Below are 20,775 nucleotides of genomic sequence, written 5' to 3'. Positions count from 1 at the left end.
AATTAGCTTTTGGAGCAACTCTGCAACCTTCACACAAGAAATTACATATAAAAAAAAGGGGAGGCAAGTATCACTGGTAGAATAAATGTCAGCAGGAGTAATTTGCAAAATATTTATATGTATATATATATGTACACGTGTGTACACTATATAATAACATACTATTATGTCATACAGCTTAACTATTCAAACAGCCAATCAAGAATAATTCAGTAAAAGCCAGAATTAAATGCATGATCTTGGCACTTCCATTTGGAACCACATAGCCCTTTCTGTGCAAAGACAGACATCATGCAGTGAAATATAAACAGCAAAAGACTTTCAACAATTCCAAGAAAATGGGCAAAGCAACATTAACTGTATGCTGCCTACATCAGAATCAATAACTCTTATGAAAATAGTTATGCTATATTTTTTGAAACTTCAGAAGATGGTGCCTAGTCCTGTCAGTGTTTAATATAAACCCCTTCCATAAAATTAGAGAGATGTCTTTTAAAATTCTTTAATAATCCAGGCAAAAATTTTGCCCCATTGCCTCCATTATAGATGCTCCAGACACTGCAGCTTTCATTGGCTTAATTAAGAAACCACTTCTCTTGCTTAAATTTTATTCTTTCTGCTTTACACTCTGATGCATGTAGGATCATATCCTCTTATCCTCTGCTTTGCTGTACTAGATGTATTATGCCCTTCTTAATATCGTCTCAAAAACAAGCCCTCCATTCTCTTTATCTTTCTAATACTTCTTCTCCCAATTCAGTTAAACTATCTTTCTTAAATACAGACATCTAGATCAGAATAGCTGAGGTCTCATTAGGGTTTAATGATATTAAAACTTTCTTAAAAATACAATCCTAAGAAAGGGCAAACAAAGTGTTGTCTTTTGTCACAGCCACATCATGCTGATGGCTTATTGCCAAAACCAGACCAGGCAATATTAATTTTATTCCAGCACAAGCAATCCATGAGGTTCCTCAATTGTGTGGAAGACAACTTCCTCTTGCAAGTGATAGAGGAGCTGACAAGGAGAGGTGCCATGCTTAACCTCGTGCTCACCAAAAGGAGGAGCTGGTGAGGAATGTGATGCTCCAGGGCAGCCTTGGCTTTAGCAACCATGAGATGGTCAAGTTCGAGATCCTGAGGGCAGCAGAAGGGCACACAGCAAGCTCACTGCCCTGGACTTCAAGACAGCAGACTTTGGCCTCTTCAGAAACCTGCTTAGTAAGGTTCCATGGGATGAAGCCCTAGAGGGCCAGAGGCTAAAGAATGCTGATTCAAGGATCACCTGCTCCAAGCTCAGGAGTGTTGCATCCCAACCAGAAGGAAGTGCAGCAGGAGGGCCAGGAGACCTCCTTGGATGGATAAGGAGCTCCTGAGGAAACCGAGAAGGAAAAAAGAAACTTACATAAGTTGAAAGTGAGGAGAGGCAGCGTGGGAGGTATACAGGGACATTGTCCAGGAAGCTAGGGATCAGGTCAGGAAATCTAAGGCCCAGTTAGAACTGAGTCTGGCCAGGGGTGTCAGAGATAACAGGAAAGGCTTCTATAGGTATGTCGCTAACAAGACAGACTAGGGACAATGTGGGCTCTCTCCGGAAGCTATCTTGAGAACCGGCTACCCTGGATTTGGAGAAGGCTGAGGTTCTTAATGAGTTCTTTGCTTCAGTCTTCACCAGCAAGTGCTCTGACCACACCACCCAAGTCTTGGAAGGCAGACACAGGGACTGTGAGAATGGAGACCTTGGGCCCACTGTAGGAGACAATCAGGCTCAAGATCATCTTAAGAACCTGAACGTACACAAGTCCATGGGACCTGATGAAATCCATCCGCAGGTCCTCAAGGTGCTGGTGAATAAAGTTGCTAAGCCACTGGCCATCATATTTGAAAGATCATGGCAGTCAGGTGAAGTCCCCAACGACTGGAAAAAGGGAAATATAAGTCCCATTTTCAAGAAGGGGAATATGGAAAACTCAGGGAATTACAGACCAGTCAGTCTCATCTCTGTGCCTGGCAAAATCTTGGAGCAGATCCTCCCAGAAGGCATGCTAAGGCACATGAAAAACAACAACGCAGCTGCTGACAAACAACATGGCGTCAATAAGGGCAAATTAGATGATCTTAAGGTCCTTTCCCACCCTAACCATTCTACGATTCTATGATTATTCATTGTTCCATCTCTTTATTTGCATAGAGGGCACTGAAGTATATTGTCACACACCCTGTTGAACTGTTTTGGAATGTATTATCACTTCCCTTCAAAGCAATTATCCTCAGTCAAATTACCAGATTTAACTTTAGAAAGAAGCTCTTGGTGAATTCCACCTACAGATCTTCACTGAACTACTGTTCCTGTTTTGTAATACATCTATCCAATCCATAAGAATATACTGCAGGAAATGGCTCTCCCTTTTTCCTTGGTGGGAGGAGCAAGAATTCCACAGTGGCGACAATTATGTGATGTTCCTTCAGCAAGCCCGTTACATCTTATACTTGCTACAGCTTATCTCTATAAACACATACCTAACAACTACTCCTCTGTAATCTTGTGTTTGGGATTTTTACTTAATATGAATTTCAGACAGCTAAGCTCACAACTGCTAAAATACAAAACTGTGGGAAGAGCCACCACCTAACTCATCAATTCAAAATCATGATTTCTTCATCATCCACAGCATTTAAATCTGTATAAAGAAATTTCTCTTATACCTCATTTCCTAATTCATGATCTTAAAACCAAGAAAAGTGGACTAGAATCACTGCTTTTGGCTGTTAAAATCAACAGAATTACTGCCTACGTTTCCCAAGAAGCATACTCTACAGAAAAAAAGAAATCCCAAATTCCAGTGCAGAGCCTAGAGCTACTATGTGCCACTGCTCAGTCATGCCTATAGATCTTTTCAATCTTCCGTGCCCAGAGGAAGCACACTAACCAGAATATATCAATTCACCTGAAGCTAAATACATGAACTGAGGAGAAAATTAATTTAATAATGTCACCTTAGGAAGCTCTATGGATTATGGCTACAGTATAAATCCTCAGAGATATGTAACTTTGCATTAGAACTTCCCTGCTAATTGGAAAAAAAAAAAAGTTTAAAAAGAAGAAAGTTTTAAAAAAAAAAAAAAATCGATCAAGTTAGCATTACTTACAAGCAAATGTAGTCAGAGTTGATATACATACCCTTTGCTTCTCAGGGTCAACATACCGAATGCCAAAATAGTCTTTTTCCAGCAAGTTGTAATAGTTGCAGATGTGATCTATGAGAAACTGACCTTTAGTTTCCCTCTGTTAAAAAAAAAAAAAAAGAAAAAGAATTGATTTAGTAGTCTGAGTACTCTGACCTTGCTGCCTATAAATATTTAAAAAAATGTAACAAGTATCAAGGAAAATGGCACATGAAATTTGTTGTTACTCAGATGAGAATAAGGTTTTGAGCATTTATCTCATCTAAAAGATGCAGGAGATTAGTGATCAATATACACCCTGCACATTCACAAATTGATTCGTTCAGAAAAACACTATCACTACTCCTGTCCCAGGAAAACTCATGCTACTTTAATAGCTACATATTCATAACATCCAATATATTACTAAGAACCACACTTCCACCTGATGTTATAATGGCGTAACAAATAGACACCCACTTACATATGGAATTTCAAAGCTATATGTGTTTTTTTTTTATCCCCCAAGTTTGCAAGCAGCTTCGGCAGTGAGTATCTTACCAGATCTTTATGCAATGCCCACAGAAAAAGGGGGCTGATCCTTAATTCCCAGACAGCATTACAGTACAAGAAAGAGATGCTCAAATGACTAAAAGAGATCTTTTCATTTCACTGGGTAGCTACAGCCTTATGGAAAATTACCGTACACATGATGTTCTGTTAACAATCTCATTCTTTATTTCTGCTTTCTTGAATCCCAATACTATGTTTCATTTCTCCTTAGTCTACTGCCTGATGTGGAGAACCCACAGGAATTTTCATATTTCTACTGGTCCATCCACTGTGACTTTTTTTTTTTTTCCCCTAATTTGAGATGTACCTGAGTATTAACACTGGGCCAAAGCTATTCACCTAAACCAGTCCACTTTAAGCAGACAAAGGTACTTCACTACATTGCAGCGTCAGGTTTCTGCATTTCGTTTCCTTTGTCACCCAGGTCCTACACTGAGACACCTCTGCTGTGGACCGTGCAGCGAGTTTGCAAGCCTCTACCCTTTGCTGACATAAAACAACTTGAACTTTGCTCTTTTATGACTACCATATAGAAACTACAGAGAGTATGCAATCACATTATATAAAAAAAAAATACTTAATTGTTCCTCAAAATGACTCCCTGAAAACTTTGATGCTATGACTTAATTAACCTTTCTTTCAGAATCTAACAGGCAATTTTAGCCATAAACAGAAGAGCTGGGCAGAAACGAACAGGTATCTCCTGCATTTCTCAACGTAGTATACAAAATTGGACACTGTTACCATCTCCATTTCACCTAGGAGCAGCTGAGGCAAAAACAGTGCTGTGATCCATCCAAGGTCATTCTCTAAAGGACAGAGGAAGCAAGAGGGCCTCAAGAACACCACTGTCCACTGAGACCTACTGCTTCCCACATTAAAAATGAGACACACTTCAAGACTAGAGTGTTAGAAAAGAACACAGTCTGTGAACTACTGCTCTATTTTCTTATCTTTACAATTAATAAGGAATTCTGACATGGATAGTGTTACTTATTTGTTCAATCCCATTACTTAAGGAAAGACTAACTAAATAAAAAGCACCTTCAGTTATGGTACTGACAAGAGAGCTGCATGGCACTTCCAGTACACTGGGGCTCCTGCAACCAACCCAGTCCCTACCATATGGATGTTCTCTCCTGAATTCAATTCCAGCCTCGAGGGAGTTGCTAATTTCTCTACGTATTTCTTTTTCCTAGACAAGGGGGACTCTGCTTCTCTTCCTGCTGTGTAAGCCACCTACTTCCATCACTCCCTTCTTCGTCCACCTTCTGCCTCCTATGTATTTACCCTTCAGTCTGTGTCCTTTACTCTCCCATATGCTGCTATTTGCCTGGAGGGTATCACTGCCTTGTCTATACCACAGTATTTCTGTACTTTTTTCTATTTTTAAACAGCCAGTATCAAAAGATGTTAACCCGATTTGTCTGTTTTCTATGCATGCTCACTCAACCTTATGCTTTGCGACCTGCATTGCTGCGTTTTTCCACGTGATATAGCTGCAACAGTTTTCTGTCTGCAGTTGTTTTTTTTCCAGCTTCATAACATTTAAAAAACAACTTCTTTGCTGTTAAGAGTGATTAACACATTCACTGACATTTTTTATACTGCACCCAGTACAAGTATGGGCATGCTTGTGACAGCATAGAGAGAACTTTCCCCAAAAAGCAGAGCTCGTATCAAAGACTGAAAAGTAAGGAAAGAAAACTGCCACTCACCATGTGACTGACATAAAAAAGTCTACAACTACACATATACATCTCGATAATGTATTTTCTAGCTTAAAATCTTAGAAGTGTCTGCAAACTTTTGTGACTATGAGATAAGCAAGGCCATCAAAATATTAAGTTAAAATTGCACAGTGATGTTTCAGTACAAAGGCAGTTGGAAGAAAATTGAACTCAGATGTGAAATTCAAGCTGCACACAGTTTTAAGATGAATTTACAATGAACTAAGCAGAACTGGGGAACAACAGCTATTAGGTGACTCAGGTACAGTCAAACATGAACACAGGTATTACTGACAAGAGTGTACAAAAGAAATACAATTTTTAAAACACTGGATATGAGGAAACCAGACTAGTTGTATTTTCATCTGACAATATTAGAGGGTGTTCCTGGAAAAACAGCCAGTTAATGAACTAACTTCTATAGGCTCACATTCTAAACAGTTCATTTAAAAAGCCCTTTGCTTCACCCACCTAAATAATCACAAAATTTTTTTTGAGTTCTTGAGGAATCTGGTAAAAGGCTAGGGCATGTAGAGTGTTTTCCAATCCAGTAACAACACTCCCTTTCTAAATTTACATGATGCCCTGGTTTCCTTGCTTGAAAGATAAGATGATAGAAATGAACCAAACAGAAAAAAAAGCAAATGAACAAAAGCCTCTGAGCTAAATTCATGCTCTAGGAAACCTTAAGCCCTCCACAGATACATAAAAGAGACTAGTTTAATAACCTGACCCTTGGTTAGTATACACTTCAGTTAATACTGCCCCTTAGTCAGGCTTCATGTTTCGCATGATTCATTACCAGATACTTAAAAAGATTCAAGATGTTCAAAAGTGGCTAAATAGGCACATACATAATGTAAGGAGTGTTCTGGTAAGAAATACTATTGTAAATGTTGCATTATTATGCTTTTGAAATAACTGAAATATGAAAAAAATTCAGATCATAACTGATACACAGAGAAAAAATATGTGATATGGCATAGAACACCTCAAGTATGAATTTATAATAGATAGTGTGGCAAAAAGGATAGACAGTGTTGTTAATTTTGTTTTCTGTAAACAGCATCCATAACTATATTCTGCATTTCTCTAACAATGCTCTGAATTCTCCTGAGCTTTAGAATCTGATGATCTTTCTTGTCTCCTCCATTCTTTGATATAGTTATTACATATTATGATACAAAAGAATGTATCAAATCTATAGCCTAGTCTCATTTCTGAAAGAATATGGATAAATTGAATTCGGAACTGCCAGTCAGCCACAACAGAGCACGGGAATGAATTTAGGTCACAGAATAATGAATATAAAACATTGCCTGAAATTCCAGACAGTTGTCATATAATAAGTGATCCTTCAAGGGGAAAAAAAAAAAAAAAAAAAATCCAAACCAAACAAAACCTCAAACAACAACAAAAAAACAAAATAACCAAACCCCAAATCCTGCTGAATCCCAATGAAGTATTCAGCAGCAATTCAGACCAATAATTTTCTGTTATATTTCAGCATGTTTGCAGAACATGAGAAAATTACATCATAAAAAGCACCATTATCTGAAACACTACTGAAAAAATCAGGAACAGATCACAGGAATCTGAGAACAAAAATCAAGTCAGATTTTTTTAAATCTTCATAGCTGAAATCTTTGATAATTATACCACAGTTCATGGAATAGTCATCAAATATGCTCAAGTGAAAAAGACCAACCCGGGCAGAAAGAATCACTAAAGTGACACAACCAAATGTCCAAGATCGTAGACAATACAATGATTTAAAACAAAGAATATCCAATTCAACTAGCCAGATTTTTGTAACCCATATTCTATGAAAAGTGTTTTTTAAAAGGTCCTTAAACAATATCCTATAATTCCACATGATCATATAAAAATGACTTTTGGAGATTCACAGAAATAATTTGAGAAACAACTCTCAGATTTGCTCATATGAATTTGCACAGACAAGATGGGTATGTTTTTCCTGAGACTGCATTTGAATATCTGACCTTAATACCAGTAAAATCCCACAAGAAACCCCAACACACATTCAAGGGATATAATGCCATGCGAATGACAGAATCCCTGAACACAGAAGGTCAGCTTGCAAACAATTATTAAACTCTGCTTTTTAAGCTGGTTCAAAAGTATTATTTTCTACTGAAACAAGCATGTATTCAATTCAACTAGCAGCTGTTGCAAAAGGATTAAGCAAAACAAGGGACATTCTCCACTTCAACAGAACATGAAATTGTGATCATACAGGGTCCGTCACTCACAAACTGACAAGACAATCTAAGTTTCTGCCTTAGCTCTAGGAACCAAGTAAAGACACTATAGAGATGCTTAATTTTCACTACTCGATGACTACAGCTTCTGCTACTGCAACTCTGCAAATTTATGACTGAGTAACCAAATTCCTTGGTAACTCCTCTGTTATGCAGAAAATAATACAAACAATAATCTCCATGGCTCCTGAGCAGTTTCGGTCTAACACAATATCCCAATTTCATGCTTGTGTTGGGGATTTCTTTTCTTTTTTTATTCCTAGTTTTTATGTGCAAGCTAAAAAAGCAAGAAAGAATGTATCTTGTTCTGCCAATTTTACTGTTCTCAGATGACAAAGAATGACACCATGAAACATTTGTGACCGCTTCACAATTCTGAAAGTAAGAAGAAAGCCATTTATAGCAGTTTAAGAACATGCATTCGGTGAAACATCTTCCTTATTTTCATTTGCTTCACTGTGTTCTATGTCTATTTATCTGAACGTCACAAGAGCAAGAGTCAAGCAGATTAAACAGTGCTTCTGCTCTGTTATCTAACCACTGAAGTTCTGCCAGCTGTGCTTATCTCTGTTAGGAAGCCACCGACATTACTAAGAAGCAGTGCAGAGTCATAAACACAGTGTTTATCTGTACCAGGGATTTCAATCTTCATCCCACAAGTGTCTTTACTTGTGGGAACAGTTCCCAACAGTGACCCCCTTTGTAAAGCTGCTGACGTACTTTTAAGTGCTTACTTAAATGTAAGTCCACTCAAGGAAAAAAAACAACAACAACAAAAAAAAAACGAAGTAAATTAAACCCGCAATTACAATATTTCTGTTTAAATAAATTGAAAGTTCAAGTTCTCGGAAAGCCAAGAGTAATGTCTGATTCTGCATGATTATTTTGTTTAGTATGCAACATATTTTGAAGCTCTACAGACGTAAAGAAGTTAAATACATGAATTCCAGAATAATCATAATACAGCATAGCATGAAATCTAACCAGGTCAGAAAAATGGACAAAACCAAGAAGTTTCTCTAAGGCAAAAACATTATTCAAAAAGCAGCTTTACCCATTGAAGACTGAAACAGTACAGTTCTGTTGACAATGCTTGACAAAAATTATAAAAAGCAACAGAGATTTACAGAGCTAAACTGCCTCCTTGACTGCCATCTCTCACATTTCTGACTTCTCTTCAAACATCCTCCTCCAGTTGTGAGAGCATACTTTTAGGCTTTTCATGAAAGAAATACCTTGAATCCCAATAGGCACACATCTTTCATTTCATCGACAATTACTCTACAGTTCAGTATCTGGGCCTGCTCTCATACACGTAAGTGTGGCTGCAAAAGGACATCTGGGAGCAATTCTCATGTCCATTTTGCGGCAGCTGTCATTACATTTTAAATTGTTTTCAGTGACACAGCAAAAAAGTTCACTCAGTACCACCATCAGACTGAGGCACATCCTACAGGAATCAGGCTGATGTAATACCAATCCTTCAGAGCTGAACAGGGAGGAGAGCTGAGGGCACAGAGGAGGAAGGCAACCTGGCATGTCCAAATTTTGTGGTATCTTCCAGATGAATTTTTAAGCCTTGTTCAAACAGCAACATCAAGAACAGAATCCTCATTCTGCAGCAATCGAAGGCACCGAGGTGGAACAGGCTCAGCTCCAACCTGGCAACATTGAGCTAGCCCTTTACTCTGACAACCTCCAACACCCTCAGCAATTTCTTACGGCTGTTTGGATTTTTAGCTTCATGGAAGTTACAAGTGACAGTAACTACTCACAAAACAGATATGCAATCTCTTTGCCTTTTTTGCTCCATCTTTGGAAACAGTGATACGAACATCCTTCTGTAAATATTTTACAGGAGCTGGACATTACACAAAGTTTTCAAAATATAAAGACCAATTAAAAATATGCCTGCTTCATTCCTCAACTACAATGCTATAACTTTTTAAAAGGATTTCCTTCCTGGTCATAACCAGGACCCGTCAATATTTTAAGCTACTTGAAAATACACTGGAAGTCTATTATACAGCATTCAACTGGAAAATATTATCAGTTGTAAGAAGGGCCAGCTGTAATTCACTTTTTTGTTGTTGTTGAAGTTGTAAAACAGAAAAAGACAACAAACTTGTGCTGATAAAAACCCAGCTTGTTTTTTTTTTTTGGCAGATTTTAGTTTAGAAGCAAATTATTTATCAGAGATTTTTCTTTTGTTTACAGTGAGGAATTAATTGTATCTCTACAAACCTGAACAAAGGAAAAAAAAAGCGCTTATAATTTTTAATGAAAACCACAAAAATATGACATTGCAGTAAAGCAATTGGCATTTACCTACCCACAACAGTCCTCTTCCAACACCACCAACTCATTCAAAACGAAGAGGAGTAAAACTGCAGATTTGAACTACCACCTTATTTTACCTTCATTTGAAGTAGGAAAGACTTTTTTCGGTGTGAGGAGAAAATATGTGAATACATGAGTGCAGGCATAGAGAATTAATGTCCATTTTGTTTTATATGAAATGTAGACATCTGTAGTGATACTCTTTGCCCACAAGAACACTTCATATCAGTCTTTAAACTCAAATTTCAGAGCCCTAAATTATCAGTTGAGCCCCATGTTCTATGTATTAATAGAACTAACTTTAAAAAAAAAACAAACAAAACCAAACAAATTTAAAAAACCCACCTTCGCAACCTCATTCTACCATTTAATTTGGGCAACAAATATACAAATACATCTCAAAGATAAAAGGAGGAAGCAAAGGGGAAAAAAAGGTGAAGAATATACTGAGAAGAAAAAAAAGTGGAGAGCAATTTCAAGGCTGTATGTGTGAATGCAGCTGTGGAAGCTCTATTAATCTTAAATGAAACTGCATAACAAAATGTACAGGGCAATGAAAATTCACCCAGAAATATCTGCTGTAGTGACATCAAAAATATATTTGTCAAAGATGGTTTCTTTCGTGTGCCACCTTGGATGGGAAATGAATTGGGTTATTCAAGGTTGCTTGGTTTTCTCTAGTTTTGCACTACTTATTTGCAACAGATAGACACTTGCCTTCATACAACAGCATATTTTTGCCCTCTCCTGAATTAAAGGTTATTGTAGGATGATAGTGGTCAAATAATAAAAGATGAAGGGGAAAAAGAAATAATCAGACCACAGAAAAATTATACAATGCCAGCCCCATGCAATGGAAATTATCATATATGCAAAATCATATGAAAAATTAAAATTGTATTCTACTACATAGTAAAACCTGGACAGCAGAAGTGAGCACAAGTTAACAGCTTTTACACAATCAGTTCTCAACCTCAGTGCTATTGTGGAAGTAAATTATTCTGACCCATGAGTAAATTATAAATGACAAAAAGAAATATTTATAGCTCACATACTGCAGTTCTCAGAAGTCATCACCAGCCAGACAGGCACTGAAGAAACCACAAATGCAACATTCATTTACAGGGCTTATCATAGTTTTGTGTCCCTCTGCAAATGGGCAACACTTAGCCATTTAGGTTTTATGTTCCTGAAGTGATGGCCTCACAGAAGGCTTGCAGCATTAACTGCTCACTTCTGGTAACAGCCTCCATTAGCTCAGCATTTATGATGCTATCAGAGGCACTATTGATTTCTTAAAAGGAACTAAGTGCTTCTGTCAACAAATCTATTTTATTCAATATTCAGCATTGTTTAGCAAAGTTAACTCTGCTTTATCTCTCTAATCCTCAACACCAAACCTAACTTGGATATGGCTAAAACAGGCCATCTACACATGGACATAGCGCATTTAGCAAAAGCAGATGTCCCCTAGTACAAGTGGTGGTCAACAATCCTCCCTTGGCCCCATGCAATACTGAATCTTCTTGGTGGGTTCAGCAGACCCAGAAAATGAGATCTCCCCCATATTGTGCTCCAAGTACCATTCTTTAGCTATACCTTTTCTACCAGATCCACACCAGTGTGCCCTTTTTATAGAAAAAAAAAATGTATTTTAAAAAAGAAACAGACCAAAACTACTTCTAGTCAAACAAGACACTTCCCGAAGCACAGACAGAAGAGAGAATGGTGTGATACAGCTCAGTTAGGTGCTCTCAGGAAAACAACCAGCTGGGGAGGGCCAAAAATGCCCCTTCACAGGTACATTTCAGGACCCAGCTGAATGTATTGACCCCAGCCATGGTAAGAGTCATGCAGGTACAGCCACACCCTTGTTTCCTCACCAAGTGGGAAAGTATGACCACAGCAGAGAAGGGTGACTTGGAAGAAGAAATGAACAGAGCAAGGTAGTTCCTGTAAACCCTAGTAATGGCAGCTCAACTAGTCTCCCTCATGCCCCAGCTTGGGGTTAGCCCCTCAAGTTCCTCTCCTCTCATGGTGAAATACAGCGCGCATGCTTGCAAGCATAACCTGGGGAGTGCATGCACTGCATGGAAGTGAAGGAGAAAGAAAAGGAAGATCATGGAACATAATCCCTAAAGGAAGAGACTTCCTAACTGCTGAATTAATGCCCATTTGAAAGGCTATTAGTGATGGGCGAGGCTAAGAGCTCACATTAAGAACAAAACATGTGACTAGATATTACGAGACTTGATCCATTGTTACATGGGTAACTCCAGAATCACAATTCCAGCTGCCTAATCAGTGGCCTGGCAGGAACAACCCTGAAGCATGCTGAATCTCTTGTCAGTGTTGCAAATCACAGATGATGGCTCCTGACAGATAAGACCCTCAACCATGGTGACGAAGTCAACAGCTTCCAGTGAACCAGCTGAAACTGTAACTCAAACACTGATCCGATGTGATAAGGACCTAGAGGAAAACTTTTGGCTGAGGAATCCTCACCATACTGTGCGCTTGAACTGTCCAACAGTCATACATTATAATCATATTATTAATGTCTCAGAGGACACCTGTAATTCCTGCTTAAGATACCCAATAATGTTTTTCTCGATTGCAAGGTGAGGATGCACAAAAAGCTCTCTCACATTCTATTAATTTAGAATCCATCAACAGGCTGTCTTTCAAATACTCATTTTGCTCACCTGCCCAAGGTAAGTAAATCACTTTTGAGAAAACTATTTGTTTTTTATTAATACTGCACTATGCTCTCTCATTTTCCCCATGTGTTGAGATTGAAGAAATTTTGTAACTTGAAGGATCATATTGGGTCATTTCCCACTCACCAAAATGGTTTATTCCTTTATGCTCTCTGGGCAAACTGAAAGAATAATTTTACCATGTAAAACCAAACTGCTAAACTACTGCTTTGTAGGCACACTATGTATTACTCTGTCAGAAATAATTACACAGAAAAGAACTTGTTAACCAATACTTTTTTCCTCCTTGCAATACGTCCATCCGTCCCGTCCCCGCCCCCCCCCCCAGTTAAATGTGTGTTGTGAAGGAAAACAAATAACATTAACTATGTGAGCTTAAGCATCAAACCATCAGAAAAACAAATTTATGGTAGACTGAAAACACTGGAGAAAGAAGCCCTTCAGAAGCATTCCTTGGACATAGTGCCTACACCAGTACAGCCCAATTGTATTTAGCATAAGCCAGTTACTGGCATCAGAGAGGGAGCTCATTCTCTCTGTCATACAAGCTTCTGTCCCTATGCCAAAAAAAGTTCCCAGTTCACAAATAGTTTTTTTTGTAATAGGGAGAGCGGAACTGATATTTTTTCTTTCTCTCTTACTGGAGGTTATTCAGTCCTTGAAACCCACATGAACTGTCTCATTAGCCCTACCTAAAATTTGATAGTCCTATTTGATCGGACTGCCAGAACTCGCCACGCATTTCTCATTGTCACCTCGCAAAATTACAACTATGGCAAGATTTGTGTTATTTTTTTTTTCTCTTTTAAGAACAATTACATATAAACCAGATTTTAAACAAAATTTCTTTCCAAATTTCTTTTAAATATCACCACAAAAGACAAAACACATTTTAAATCATGGCTGGCAAAAATCCAAATGGAGGGTTCTACAGGCTTATTCCATTATCCACAGCTGTGAAAAAAAAAACAAAACAAGATAATAAAGCAATACATTTCCCATAACAAATTAATTGTTTCTCCCTTACTACATCCACTTTTCTCCCTTAGCCCGTCAGATTCATTTTCATTTTTCTGTCATGTGCCCAAACCTCTTGTTCCCATGCACACGGCAGAGATCAAAGGCAAACTGACCAAGCATTTTTCTGTTTCAGTAACTGGTCTGTTTTTTACATCTTTGAGTCCTGGAACATATCAACACACTATTAAAATGCGTCCTTTTGACTAAATTGTAAACTCATCATGCTTGATTCTACTCAGCAGTAGTTACTCTCACAGTTCAACCTCCAGGACACTGCAAATGTTTCTTACATCTAGTAACTGGAAAGCAAAGCTCTGAATTACATACCAAATGACAACTTACTTTTGCCAGTACAAACACTAACCTCACAGAATCATCGTATATGTCTATTCAGGACACCATTTTCTGCATTTAATACTTATGACATTATAGCTCTCTGCTAAAACTGAAGGAAAAAAAAAGGACTTCAGAATATATGTTTAAACACTGGAATTTGTCTTACCATGTTCCACAGCAGCTGGCATTTACAAAAACCACTGTAAAGTCCATCAGTTTTTTGCATATGATGCAGCGGATTTTTATGCCCGCTGACTAGTTTCCCTCACCTAGCCACATTGCCTATTACAACTGAACACAAAATTCATTAAAACAAGAAAAGACCAGAGGAAGCCACTGAATGGATGCATCACCTGTATTCATTTTACTTCTTGTAATGGTTGATAAGAAAGCCATACAGTGAAAAATACATTCTGTACACAAATAAGCAGTGCATAGTTCTTCCAAGCAAGTAAAACTCTTAACATGGAAAATAAAAAAAAAATAAATAAATAATACTAATAATTGAAAGTGCCTTGTTTACACATATTTAAGCACCAAACCAAGTTTTTGGAAATAAAGTCTTGTTCTCACACAGGCAGTTGAGGGACAGTGGGAGACTTGTTAAAATTTGTAATATACAGTAACATTTATTACATCCTTGTACAGCTGGTTTTCAGGTCACCAGTTACATCAGAAAGGTCTCCCTTAACATATACACTAAAAGCACAGCTGCAGCAAACACCAGGACAAAAACTGAGCAACTTTACAAAGGACTGAACAGCTTTGAACTATCTCCAAGTTAAAAAGTTAAATAAGATTTCTTCTTCTCGCCTCAGAGGGTAGAAAGATCTGTGCTGAGCCTCTTGAAATTTGGGAGCAGATTAAGGCTACATTTTCCCTTCTCTTCACCCAGACCATTTATGGCTGCTCTAGGCTTATGTGAAAAAAAAAAAATCTTTTAAAAAGTCTCTTAAGAAAGATCTAGAGGCAGCACAAGGCTGACATGCAGATTATAACAAGCAAAGCTCTGATAGCTTCATACCTGCTGTGACAAAACTGACTGCAATTATTTTATAATGATCCTTTTTTTCAAAGCTGGAGAAGTTACATAAAGGAGCAGACGACACCAAAGGAAAAAAGGTACCTTCATCTTAAAGCACAGTGCAACTTTTTGGACTGTTCTTTCTGCCTGACACAGCAAAGCAGAAAGGACTTCTGGGAAATAAAGCAAGAAACAACCCCACATGGGAATTGGCAAGAGAGCAAGCAGACATTTCAGCGCTCTTACACCTTTCCTGTGGAACGCAGCAACCATTTTTAGCTGTGCACAAGCATCAGGAGAAAGCAGAAGGAGGGCAGGGAAGCAGGGAAAGTCTTTATCACCAGGTGCATTTCTGCCAGTAACCCAAAGTCACCCATCCTCATTTATTCTTCAAAGGAAAGGACTAGACTCCCAGCTCAGCTGAGAAAGTACCAGTTAAGCTTAACCATATCAAAGATACATGAGAGCCAGTAAACCAGGATGTATTCTTCTAGATAAGAAGATCCCCCCTTTTCCAAGGCATTTAAACCTTACTGCAGGAGTTGCACCACACTCCTGTGCTGCCCTGTCCCGTCACCTGGTCTTCAACCCTTCCCGGTCCTGACCATCCTCATCTTTGCTACTCAATAGAAGGCAGCAAGCCTCAGGCCATATGGGTGGGAAGAGCACACGGAGCCACCCAACAGCCAATATGCTCAGAAGCTTTGTCTTTGCCACCTTCTCTCAACAGAAAACAGTAACCCAAATCAACATAAATGAGCATCAACTTGCAAGCTCTAAGCATCTGACTGTAACGTATACTAAGTTACAGGCAAAGCACAAAAGCAGGCACAAGTGGTTAGCAATGCATAACTGTCAGAAGGCAATGAACTACTGAAGGAAAAAGCTTCACAGTGATTTTGAAAGGTGTTTCAGTAATTAAATGCCAGTATTTTTTTCTACATATGAGTACCTATTTAAACAATAATCCCAGAGAATCACTGCAATACATATTCATACATAGCCATCTTGGAGAGCAGCAGATATTAGTCCTGAAATATTAATGTAAGATCCTATAACAGCAGTGGCCAATAGATCAAAAATGCTGGTGGCCATCATCGTGTATTCAGCTCATTAAAGGCACTTACTTTTCTATCGTATAATTCATCTTTGATATATCTTACACATACACACACCATGCTTTTGTGTGTGTCTATACACAAACATACATACTTCATACAAAAATCTGTAGGAAAGATGTCAAGAAAACTTACTAAAGGATTCTAAAATTAGAGAAAGCCATTAGATCATTTGTCTGGCTGTATAATTTCAAATATACAATTCATCCAATTTATGTCTCATACTAGCAAGCATTATCTTTTCTGAAGCTCAGTAATTCCATTTCTTCTAAGGCATGTTTTCAGCCAAGGCAGTCAATCTTGATTTAAAGCTTCAAAAAAAAAGAAGAGGCTGAAGAAGAGATTCAAAATCTACAGATTCTATTGCTGGTTTGTTCTACTGCATTACAAGCTATATAAAACAAACTTGGAAAAAAAACATGCTTCAGTTAGACTGTCGGCATAGCACCATAGAGCACCATAATCCCCTAAAAACATGGTTACTAAAATAAAAATACTAAAAGAAGAAGAGATATCTATCTGGAATAATCTCCTTTGATCAAAATGATTTACTGAAGGACCATAATCTATTTGACAGTATTCAAAACCTGTCACTTTCAAAACTATATATGCTCATAAATAAGTATGTCATATTTAATAATATCCACTTTTTCACAAACCAGAACACATTCCAAAGTTTTAAGCACTGCTTTTCCCAAGAAGTTTTAAAATAGAGAATCATAGAATACTTTGGGTTGGAAGGGACCTTGGAAGGTCACCTAGTCCAACCCCCCGGCAATGAGTAGGGATATCTTTAACCAAATCAGGTTGCCCAGAACCACATCCAGCCCGGCCTTGAATGTCCCCAGGAATGGTCATCTACCACCTCTTTGGGCAACCTGTGCCAGTATTTTACCACCTGTAAAGATGTAAAGCCCCTTGTTCAAGTTCAGATCTTGTCCCCATGCATTTCAAGCACTATCCCCATCCCCAAAAGCACCTGTGCACTGACTCTCAGATGCCACAGACCTCAAAGAGTAATACACACAGTTGCAAAGCACAGCAATTTTCCTGCACTCGTGCCTACTGCCCTGCCCTCCAGTAGCTGATGCAGAGCTAACACTAAGGAAATAATAAGGGGTATGGATATCCTTTTTGTATTGACACTGGAAAAAAAACATTTCCAGTAAGTTCATGACAGATGAGTGAAATATAGAGCAGGCAAGCAGCTTGCCCTGGGATGAAACTGTGCACTCGCACACCCAAAATTGTATAAGCCAATCTTGAAATCTGGGGGGTGATTTTCATATACTATTGGACATATTGGACAAGAATAACAAAAATACTCTACGACACACAGCAAATGAACTAGTGCAACCAAAAAAGTATCAATAAACAATTAGCCTTCAACAACATCCTGACAGGACTACATAAATTAGATTCAACTCAGCTTTTCTCCTGAACACAGACATATTAATCTATGTCAAGGACAAAGTTTCAGCTTTCCTAATACAATACTCTTCTGCCTATACTGTGAAAAAGCAACATCTAAAGGTCATTTGCATCATAGATTTCAAATTTCAAATAAAAAAAAAGAATACATTTATTACAGCATTTTATCTGATCTAGAAATGAGTATGACACATTATATTGAAAGAGCTTAATGGGTTGAAACAATAAAATACAAATTCCTAAAAAACTGTTTTGCTGTGAATATCACTCAACATTGTTTCCAACTGCAGCAGCAAGACAAACCGTAAAAATATCTCCTGTCTGAATACTATCCCAAGTGTATAAATAGCCTTTATTCTGATAATCTACAATAAACATCTGATAATCTTTTCCATTTCATAAATTTTAGTGCTTGGTAATAAAAAAGTTTAGTGACAAATTGCCTAGATTTAATTAATTATGTTTTGACAGTTTTCTGTCTTACTGCTTGCTTTCCTATGAATTTCTCTCTTCATGTGCCAAAAAGGCTGTATTACACTTCCTCATGTGTTTGATGCCTATTTTTGGCACAGGGGAACAATATACTTCCAAACCCTTTCCTGTTATGGTCTCCTAAGCACTGCACACCCTAAAATACAGCAACAAAAACATCTGGGTCTTAGCTGTATTATGCAGCTTGACGATCTGATCATCCACCCATTCCATCCACTTAACACCAGTATTTCAGTCTTGACAGTCTCATTCAGGCTAGTCTGGAGCAACGAATTGCTCCAGAGGAGCCCCTCTGCAGAAGGCAAATTCTTAACTTTCCATCTTAATAAGTGACACTACGATTGCCTCCTGGTGATGCAAAAAAAAAAAAAAAAAAAAAAAAAATCATAGGTGTTTCCATCTCCTCTGGAAAGCTGCTGCATTAAGGATGGACCAGGAAATTCATCTACTTATAAGCATATCTCATGGTTGTCCAGTACATTCATGGAAAACATCTAAGTAATAAAGTTATGGGTTGGCTTGTTGGGCTTTTTAATTTTCAAAAGCAAATTCTCATTAAGGTAATCAAACAACCAAGAAAAGCAGCACTGAAAAACAGAGCATGTCTCCCCTCAGAAACATAACTATGGAAGTACAGTAGTTCTTTCCTTCATGCATCCTAAGCTAAGAAAAACCTTAACACCACCCCCACCAAATGCACCACAAAAAAAAAACAAAAAGGAAAACCACAAACTTTCTTGCCTATACTAACTTTTCAGGGAACATCACAGAAAATTCAAAGTTCTATTCTGATCATTAGTTTCAGTCCAACATACCCTAAGGTTCACATAAAGGAAACATGGATAACATTTGTATTCCCCAACCAGTCATCTGGGTTACATCCGAAGACAGGCAGATGATTCTGCTGACAGGACACATATACAGGGAAGCAGAACCATCCCAGATATCAGAGAAGGGAAGCATTACAAGAGCACTATGGGACGCATACAGCACAAGATTCAACTTTGCCTTCACAGAGTTTATTTAGGCTGGGTCTACACCAGTTTTACCAGTGAGATAGAAAGCAATGATAACCTTCATACATTCAGTACTAACCCACTTAAGGGTGTTGATGCCTAAGGCACATAACAGTGAGAGCAGCAGCAGAATCGTATAAAACAACACACCACTACCACCTCAGCAATGCCAGCTTCTGGGCTAGCAACACAAACTTTCAGGCTACTATGACAAATTTTTCATTGCCTGCAAAAACACACAGGTGAAAAGTATTTTGAAAAATTTATTGTGAGTACATAATATAGTTTAATATGCTTGCCAACTGCATTTTTAAAACACTAGCTCCATGACTGATTTTAGGGGATTCCTCCTGCGAAAGACTAAGTTATTTATTACACATCCTGGATCCACTCTTCAAATCTTACTGGTTTTGTTTTCAAAAAGTCAGAATTAATGCTGCAAGGGTTAAATGCCCCATAACTTCACATTTGGTGGAAGCTGAGTAAGTTAACAGCTAGGAAGACACCAAAAGAAAAAGAAGCAGGAACCACACAGCATCTTGCAGTCTCAGGCTAGCATCTCAGACTACAATGCAAGCTGTTACTTGAACATCACAAAAGAATGTCTTCATGCTAATCTATGGAGCTCAAACTTGTACACAACTCCTAAAATGAAATGAAGAGTTCAGTGCATAAGTTTGCTTGCCTTGGTCTCAATAAAATTCAAGGTATATGTAACCCAGCAATCCAGGATCACACTTGTACTTCCCTTTGCATTAACGTGCTTAACTATTTTCTTTACCCTTTACTTATTTCTTTTTCTGGTTTCAAGGACTTAACATTGTGAGATGCTGTACCGCACATCATGCAGACTTCTGAAGGTATGACATACATGCACATTTCATAGTAATATCACAAGCATACATAAAGTGTTTGCAGGAAAAAAGCAGAAGGAGGGCCAGCCACAGATTGGCAGAGGGGAAGATCTGGGCCTAGATTACCCTGTTCACTTGCATGTCATCCATGCAGGGCAGGGAAAACTGGAAAAACTGTTAGTAGTCAGAAGACTTAGCTATATCCCAGAGGCATCCACTTGAAAGAGACAGAGCAAATACACAGAGCTTTTTACCAAGAGCTAGCTGGCAGCTAAGAAGAGAGTTACAATGCACAAGTGTGCAGGTGCAACACTCCCAGCATATTCATGGGGGGAACTACCAAGGATGAGGCAGCTACTTACTCAAGATTGCTAGACCCCTTTAACCTACTTGCATCAGGAGCCTTTGAAAAGTTTATTTTATTCCCAAAGGGAAACCAGAAAAAGTAGGTTTGTTCCCAGTATCAACTGGTGAAGTCATGGGAAATTACATCAGAGCGTAATTGTTCAGTGAAGGGATAAACTTGAACCAGCAGAACAAGAAGAATAACATCTTCAAGGCATATGATTGAGTAAATTACGTAATAAAACAGAATGCTGTAGCCTCAGTTCTTCACTCTTTTTCATGTAAACCAAAGACATTTGTGTATTCATTTCATTAATTATGATTAAGTT

The 20,775-nt window shown here is 38.1% G+C and overlaps 1 protein-coding gene across 4 annotated transcripts in view; it reads right to left on the bottom strand.

The window, feature by feature from the left end:
• The window catches only part of FRMD3 (FERM domain containing 3), a 136,458-nt gene that overhangs the window by 72,758 nt on the left and 42,925 nt on the right, over positions 1 to 20,775 (bottom strand). For all 4 annotated transcript variants that reach the window (XM_062640675.1, XM_062640692.1, XM_062640722.1 and 1 more), the window contains exon 2: positions 3,182 to 3,286. In XM_062640675.1, the coding sequence (XP_062496659.1) occupies positions 3,182 to 3,286 (105 nt within the window). The remainder of the gene's footprint in view (positions 1 to 3,181; positions 3,287 to 20,775) is intronic.

Source organism: Pezoporus occidentalis, unplaced genomic scaffold (assembly GCF_034315485.1).
Source record: "Pezoporus occidentalis ecotype Australia unplaced genomic scaffold, CSIRO_AGI_Poc_V1 ctg117, whole genome shotgun sequence".
Taxonomy (NCBI): Eukaryota; Metazoa; Chordata; class Aves; order Psittaciformes; family Psittacidae; genus Pezoporus; species Pezoporus occidentalis.
This window is presented reverse-complemented; position numbering and strand designations above follow the sequence as displayed.